Below are 8295 nucleotides of genomic sequence, written 5' to 3'. Positions count from 1 at the left end.
CCCTGGCTGTCCTGGAACTCACTTTGTAGACCAGGTGGTCTCAAACTCAGAAATCCACCTGCCTCTGCCTCCCGAGTGCTGGGATTAAAGGCATGGGCCACCAGGCCCGGCTCCCCAGTTTCTTTATCCAGAGATTTGTGTTAAGTTGTCATGTTTGACTTTTCTACTTCTAAATTTTAGACTAGAGACCCACATGACACCAGAGATGTTTAGAACACCATTGCATGAAATTGCTCTGAGCATAAAACTTCTGCGTCTAGGAGGAATTGGCCAATTCCTTGCAAAGGCAATTGAACCTCCACCTTTGGATGCTGTAATTGAAGCAGAGCATACTCTAAGAGGTAAGTGCTACTTTCTTGGTCTGTCTTTACCTGACAAATCCTATTTAATGAGTGTGTCAGATACAGACTGGGTGGGGAGAACTTTGTTAAGGCATTATGCAGCTATGCATCATAATTTCCATGAAGAGCTTGATGGATGAAGGGGTGTAAATAAAGTCTCATTCAGTAAACATTTAAGGAAATAGAGAACACTAACCAGAACATGGATTACTCCTCCCCTGTAGTTAATATTTTAAATGTGTGTGTCTTAGAGGTTGGGCTTTTTGGTTTTTGTTTCTATCTCAAATTTGTTATAAAAGTGGTGTGGTGTAAAAAATAAGGGCATTGAGTTCAGATGGCTCTGCATTGAACTTGGAATCTTGTACTCAACTGCTTTTAGGATATGTGGGTACTTAATTGCTGATGCTGATACTGTATCAATGGCTATAGTCCCAATATTCATAGAGCATACTTTTGTAGCATCTTTTGTGTTAGGTAATCCAGGGTTTGTTTTTGTTTTTTGACTTGTTTGCTCCAGGCATCATATTTGACTTGTCACAAGATAAAACACTAACACCATATTTATTGACATCACTCACAAATAAGTATTTTCCTACAGAACTTGACGCTTTAGATGCCAATGATGAGTTGACTCCTCTTGGACGAATCCTGGCTAAACTCCCCATTGAACCTCGTTTTGGAAAAATGATGATAATGGGGTGTATTTTCTAGTAAGTTCTTTGTTTTGTTTTTAATAGAATGGATTTAATAAAGGCAAGATGGACTGGTGGTAAAAAATCTATAAAGTCATTTATAGTAAATATTAGTTTTGTTATTAATGTTTTTTCCAATTTTTTATTAGACACTTTCTTCATTTACATTTCAAATGCTATCCTGAAAGTCCCCTGCTCCCCTACCTACTCACTCCCACTTCTTGGCCCTGGCGTTCCCCTGTACTGAGGCATATAAGGTTTACAAGACCAATTTGCCTCTCTTTCCACTAGGCCATCTTCTGATACATATGCAGCTAGAGACGCGAGCTCTGGGGGTACTGGTTAGTTCTTATTGTTGTTCTAGCTATAGGGTTGCAGACCCCTGCAGCTTCTTGGGTAATTTCTCTAGCTCCTCCATTGGGGGCCCTAATACTAGTTTTTATTATGGAGTTCTTCCCTGATGAGTTCAGGGATAGTGGCAGTATCCTAGCCAACAGAAGATTCAGTCCACATTTGAAGGTCTTCTAGCAAGAAGACTTAAACTGTTGTACTACTCTTGTTTCAGTGTGGGAGATGCTGTCTGTACCATCTCTGCTGCTACCTGCTTTCCAGAACCCTTTATCAGTGAAGGAAAACGCCTGGGATACATACACCGGAATTTTGCTGGAAACAGATTTTCTGATCACGTGGCTCTTTTATCAGTATTCCAAGCCTGGGATGATGCTAGGTAGGAGTTTAAAGGCAACTCTGTAAAAATTTAGTAAGCTGTTTGAGTATGTAATTCAGCTTGCTGAGCCTTTGAGAATGAATGCTTTTTCTGTTTTGTTTTAGGATGAGTGGAGAAGAAGCAGAAATACGTTTTTGTGAGCAGAAGAGACTCAATATGGCTACACTGAGAATGACTTGGGAGGCCAAAGTACAGCTTAAAGAGATTCTGATTAACTCTGGATTTCCAGAAGGTATTTATAAACTGGTCATTGTGTCTCATGTTGGTAACTCTAGATCTAGGGGGCTAAAAGAATAAAATCAGTGAGAATTCAAAGATAGTCTGAATTAGTTGTAACACCCTTTCTCAATCATATAGGAAAAAAAAACTCCCCCAAAAAGATAATTTGTGAGTCATGGCAATAAACTACAGGTACAATGGCTGAAAAATATTTATGATTCTCACCTACTTGAACATATATATATTTTTATGTGATGGATGAGACACTTTGTATTTCTTAATAGCAAGTTGAGTCTTTCCCAACTGGATTAAACTTTGTGAACTGGAGTGGGCTTAACAGAAACAGAATATGTGTTAGTACCAGAAAGTAGAATTTTAAAAGGTTACAGTTGAAATAGGTTTTTGTTTTTGGGGGTGGGGATGTTGGGATTTTGTTTATTGTTTTTGTTTTTGAGACAGGGTTTCTCTGTGTAGCCCTGGCTGTCCTGGAACTCACTCTGTAGACCAGGCTGGCCTCGATCTCAGAAATCTGCCTGTCTCTGCCTCCCAAGTGCTGGGATTAAAGACGTGGGCCAACTGGCCTAATTAACAAGCACACCACGTAGTTCCACTGGGGCTCGAACCCAGGACCTTCTGCATATAAAGCAGACGTGATAACCACTACACTATGGAACCATGCACAGGGACTTCTTCAATTGTCATTTCATCTGCTTTGCTAGTAATAAGAACAGTGGATACATTTGATTGTAAAAGAATTTCTCAAACTTGCTCTGTGTTGGGAAAGTTGTCAGAGGGCTTAAAAGAGTCATGCTGTTTTTCTTACTTAATTTTTACAAACCATTTTTCCAAAAAAAAATTTTTTTTTTTTACAGATTGTTTATTGACACAAGTGTTTACTAACACTGGACCAGATAATAATTTGGATGTTGTTATCTCTCTGCTGGCTTTTGGTGTGTACCCAAATGTATGCTATCATAAGGAAAAGAGAAAGATTCTTACCACTGAAGGACGCAATGCACTTATCCACAAGTCATCTGTGAACTGTCCTTTTAGCAGCCAAGACATGAAATACCCATCTCCTTTCTTTGTTTTTGGTGAAAAGGTAAGAGGATTAGTGAAGTCTAAAAGATGAAAGTTGTAATGTGACTAATTACCTATCAATGTGTGACATTTACATTTTCTTTATTTACAGATTAGAACCCGAGCCATCTCTGCTAAAGGCATGACCTTAGTGACCCCCTTACAGCTCCTTCTCTTTGCCTCCAAGAAGGTCCAGTCGGATGGGCAGATTGTGTTTATAGATGACTGGTAGGGGCTTTTAGTTGTAATCTTCAACCTGAATTTTTAGAATAAAGATTTTTTAGAATAAGGTGTTTAATAATAGTCCTTAGAGATGTTCTTAGTCTGGTATATTATAAACTTAGGACTGGACTTTTTTTGAGATGTTTTTATGTTAATACTGAATGTTACTGTTACTTACATTCACCTAGGTTTGGGGCATGTTTTAAGTTTAATGAAATAGTTAAATTTATGCCACGACTTTGACACATGGTAGGCGGTTTGGCAGGTATTCATCCGCCTCTTTCTGTATATGTTCCCAGTTTTATGTCTTGTTTTCCTTCATCTTAGGATCAGACTGCAAATATCTCATGAAGCTGCAGCATGCATCACAGCCCTCCGGGCAGCCATGGAAGCTCTGGTTGTTGAAGTGTCCAAACAACCAAATATTATCAGCCAATTGGACCCTGTAAACGAACATATGCTAAACACAATCCGACAGATTTCTAGGCCCTCAGCTGCTGGTATCAACCTTATGATTGGAAGTGTAAGGTGAGTACCTAATTTTATGTGTCTAGCTTTTGCAGACCTAGAATTATTAAAACTAGTTGGTAGAGTCCTTGCTACATTAAATGTGGGAATTTAATTCCGCGGAATAAGATTTCCTTTTTTCTGTAAATTAATTTACAATGAATGCCATATGGGAAATAAAGCCCTAAAAAGTAGAACGGATTAAAAGTCTGAAAATGATGTAACCTAGATGAGGCCTTTTCCTCCACACTGTGGAATCTCAGATACAGTATTAATTATTCCTTTCTCAAATAGAAAGGTCAGTGTTTATTTTACTGTCTGTCTTAAGAAATTTTTCCTCAGTGGTCACCCACCCACCTGCCTTTATAAGAAAGGAATGTTACAGTGTATGTTTGTTCATTATTTATGCTTATTAGTTTTGAGTATTTAAATTTTAATCACTCCTGAAGTAATAAACACTATGAAATCGGCATGCTTAGCATTCTTCTAAGCATGGCTTAGAATTATAATAGTATATGAATAACCAAAAAGTCCTGGCTCTTTTATCAAGTTACCTGCCTTTAATTTTAGTATAACTGAACTGTTATGATTTATTACTTTGGCTTCTTTAACATGAACAAAGACGGGTAGGGAGTCATGAGTTGAGTATAGTTTCTGAGGAGTTTCCACCAAAGTCATTTGTACAGGAAAATACTTGATAAAAAATACTGTGATTAGAGGAACTTTGTGGTCTATGGAAAAATACTAAAAGTGCTGTTTATGCCACATGAGTTTCATTATTAGGTCAAAATTCATTCACTGTGGTTGTTAATTTAGTGTGTACAGAGCACAACTAATGATTTTTTTCCCCCCCTAGGTATGGCGATGGTCCACGACCTCCCAAGATGGCCCGATATGATAATGGAAGTGGATATAGAAGGGGATATGGTGGGGGAGGGTATGGTGGGGGAGGATATGGTGGTGGATACGGTAGTGGAGGCTTTGGAGGCGGCTTTGGAAGTGGGGGAGGCTTTGGAGGAGGCTTTAACAGTGGTGGGGGAGGCTTTGGCAGTGGAGGTGGATTTGGTGGTGGTGGTGGAGGCTTCAGTGGTGGAGGAGGTGGTGGATTTGGTGGTGGCAGAGGAGGTGGAGGTGGCGGATTTGGGGGTAGTGGGGGCTTTGGAAGTGGTGGGGGAGGGTATGGTGTTGGGGGGGGTGGATATGGAGGTGGTGGTGGCTATGGAGGAGGCAGTGGAGGTTATGGAGGTGGTGGGGGAGGGGGTTATGGTGGTGGGGAAGGTTATAGTATAAGCCCCAACTCTTACCGTGGGAATTATGGTGGTGGTGGTGGTGGTGGTGGGTATAGAGGAGGTTCCCAAGGAGGCTACAGAAACAACTTTGGTGGAGACTACAGAGGATCCAGTGGAGACTATCGGGGATCCGGTGGGGGCTATAGAGGATCTGGAGGATTCCAGCGAAGGGGTTATGGAGGTGGTTATTTTGGACAAGGAAGAGGAGGAGGGGGTGGTGGTGGCTATTAAGACTCGACTCTGTCAGAGCCTGTGCATACAGTTGAAAAATGCATGCTGTATGTTTTTCCAAGATGTTTATTTGCACCAAAAAAGTAAACCCATTTCCCACTTAATCTGTAGTTCATGTGTAGTTTCAAGCAACAAATGTAGACTAGTGATTTTGTTTATATTGTGTAATGTAAAATATGACCTGTTATACAAGTATCACACATACAGTTTGTATTTTTTTTTCTTGAAGGGGTAAAGGTTTGCCTTTTAACTTAACTTGACATTTTCTTAGTTTTCATTTAATAGAAAATAAAGTATTATACTGAAAATTGATTGTGTCATTGATGTTCTTTTTTACAGAATAAGAGTTGAGCCTATATTCCCCCCTTTAATGTTAGGGTCTCAAGTGTATCCAGGAACTAGCTGGTTTGCCTCACCCTCAGAGACTTTAGGTGTGTTAGTAAGTCTAGTGAAACATTTGATCTTCACTAAAACATTTGTCTTTGAAGGTGGTGGCGCACGCCTTTAATCCCAGCACTCAGGAGGCAGAGGCAGGTGGATTTCTGAGTTCGAGGCCAGCCTGGTCTACAGAATGAGTTCCAGGACAGCCAGAACTACAAAGAGAAACCCTGTCTCGAAAAACCCCACAAAAAAGAAAAAACAAAAAAGAAAACAAAAGACTAAGGCCAGCATTTTCTATTCCAAGTTAGTTTCCAGGGGTTGTGTTGTGTGGGTGCATCAGGGAAAATGTAAGGCCAAATAAAAGCTATAGAGGCCTTGAACACATTTAGGCAATGAACAATGGTAGGTGAGACCTATAATGTATGACTCAGTATTTAGGTGTAGAGAAGTTGGCCAGTTCTTCCCATTAACATGTATCCCAAAGTATGTAAAGTTACAGGTGCTTTGATAATTTTTGAAATCTTAATTTCCAGTAAGTTGCTGGAATTCTTTTGGGAACAAGAAATCCTGGAAAACCCAGGCCCTGAGGCATGCTAGGCAAGCACTACTAGTATGTAGTTTTACCCGTGTCTACATTGTTGGAGGGAGATCAGATCAATGGGGGCCAAAGGTCATGACATCCTCTGCTACAGTCTGTTAAATTTGTCATTTCCATGTGTGTGAACAGAGTTTAGTTGTTTCATTGCATGTTACATCTAGTCTGATCTCTGTTCTCTATATTAAAATATAATTCCCTGTATCTTAGTAGGCCTTAGCTTGCTTTTAAAACGATCCTATACCCAAAGCACCCTTTTGCTTAGAGAATTTCTCTGTAACCACTCTTACAAGCTGTACTAGCCATGAATATTGATGGGTTGTGGTGCTTTTGATCTTTACATGGTATGAAAAGAATTAGAAAATCCCACATTCTCCATTTTGGGTGGAATAAAAAATAACTGAGAAATGTGAAGGTGAGTTGTATGCACTGTTCACCCCCCTATATGGTGGGGGCCTAAGATTTGTAGTCTGGAGTTTGAGAGAACCATTGAGTATAGTCCTGTTTTTCAGTGTTGAAACTCAAGAGCCCTCCATAGGACCAGAACTTGTTCTTCCAGCTCTAGTTTCCCAGATTTGGATGTTGGTTGATGTCGTTGCAACAGTCTCAAAGCAGTGATCTCTCTCCACATGAGATGGAGGTCTGAGTACCAGTTAGATAAAGTAGTTTGCATAGTGAATGAGCTCACTGCACTTAACGTGCTTTTCTTTGATTTTTTTTTTTTTAAAGATTTATGTGAGTACACTATAGCTGTATAGATGGTTGTGAGCCTTCGTGTGGTTGTTGGGAATTGGAGTTTTTAGGACCTCCCGCTTGCTCCAGCCCAAAGATTTATTATACATAAGTACACTGTAGCTGTCTTCTGCCACACCAGAAGAGGGGGGTCAGATTTCATGGGTGGTTGTGAGCCACCACGTGGTTGCTGGGATTTGAATTCGGGACCTTTGGAAGAGCAGTCAGTGCTCTTACTTGCTGAGCCATCTACCCAGCCCAACATGCTGGTTTTGGTTTTTTGAGACAGGGTTTCTCTTTATAGCTCTGGCTGTCCTGGAACTCACTCTGTAGACCAGACTGACCTCAAACTCAGAAATCCGCCTGCCTCTGCCTCCCAAGTGCTGGGATTAAAGGCATGTGCCACAACGCCCGACTCCAACCTGCTGTTCTTAATATGAGCATTAATTATATAGTGTAGCCTTCCTACCCTATAGTAAGAAATTGAAAGGTTATCAGATTAAAAGTTTACCACAGAAAACAAACACCAGTTTCTGGAAGCCATGTTCAGATTAGAATCTGGAGTTTGGTGCCATGGGGACAGATCAAGAGAATATGAATGGGACCATCTTCAGATCTGTCCAGACAGTAGACATCCAAGCACAGTTGTCACAGACCACATTGGATTGGTGCTAATAAAATTGTTTTTGATGTCTAAAACAGTTACTGAATTTGAAGGTTTTAGGTATAAATTACTGTTTGGAAGTGCAAGGATGGATCTGTATGCCTTTTAATTGGGACAAATGCATTTGTCAGGCTTTGTGATCTTTCAGGTTTTAGCTGTGTGAAAGACTGGGAACCTTGGTAACAATCTCTTAGTGGCTAAGTCCTTTGTCCAGAACATCAAAAGTTTGTGGAGTTGCTAAAGAGTGGGTGGGAGTTTCAAGCCATTTAAGCCATTTTCAAGCAGTGTGATCTGGGCAGTGGTGCTTTAGTTCCAGCACTCGAGGCCAGCCTGGTCTACAGAGTGAGTTCCAGGACAGCCAGGACTGCACAGAGAAACCCTGTCTTTTTAAAACAAACAAACCTGAGTAAATTTGAATCTTGAGTATATACAAGGAGGCTTGTGGGAGCGGGGTTTCTGTTGCTATACTGGTCAAGCATCTTGGGGTGGAAAGGGTTATGAAGTAAGTCTTTTTTTTTCCCTCTGCTGAGATAAAGTTTGGAGTATTGGTTTTTTTAAAGATTTATTTATTATATGTAATTACACTGTAGCTGTCTTCAGACACTTCAGAAAAGG

The 8295-nt window shown here is 40.4% G+C and overlaps 1 protein-coding gene and 1 non-coding gene across 4 annotated transcripts in view; one reads left to right on the top strand and one right to left on the bottom strand.

Annotated features, from left to right (window-relative positions):
• Positions 1–5618, top strand: part of Dhx9 (DExH-box helicase 9) — a 36089-nt gene extending 30471 nt beyond the window's left edge. For 2 of the 3 annotated variants that reach the window (XM_021161044.2, XM_021161054.2), the window contains 8 exons: positions 181–341; positions 940–1051; positions 1599–1760; positions 1865–1992; positions 2852–3081; positions 3172–3287; positions 3609–3809; positions 4645–5616. In XM_021161044.2, the coding sequence (XP_021016703.1) occupies positions 181–341; positions 940–1051; positions 1599–1760; positions 1865–1992; positions 2852–3081; positions 3172–3287; positions 3609–3809; positions 4645–5308 (1774 nt within the window). In that variant the 3' untranslated portion in view covers positions 5309–5616. Of the gene's footprint in view, positions 1–180; positions 342–939; positions 1052–1598; positions 1761–1864; positions 1993–2851; positions 3082–3171; positions 3288–3608; positions 3810–4644 lie in introns of all 3 variants that reach the window. The other variant, XM_029477691.1, reaches the window with a different exon arrangement.
• Positions 2582–2654, bottom strand: Trnai-uau. Its single transcript has one exon. It is a non-coding gene; the product is annotated as a tRNA-Ile (tRNA).
• Positions 5619–8295: the final 2677 nt, after the last annotated feature.

The sequence above is a fragment of the Mus caroli genome, chromosome 1, assembly GCF_900094665.2.
Source record: "Mus caroli chromosome 1, CAROLI_EIJ_v1.1, whole genome shotgun sequence".
In the NCBI taxonomy this organism is placed as follows: Eukaryota; Metazoa; Chordata; class Mammalia; order Rodentia; family Muridae; genus Mus; species Mus caroli.
Note: the sequence above shows the minus strand (reverse complement) of the source record. Positions and strands in the feature narration are given on the sequence as shown.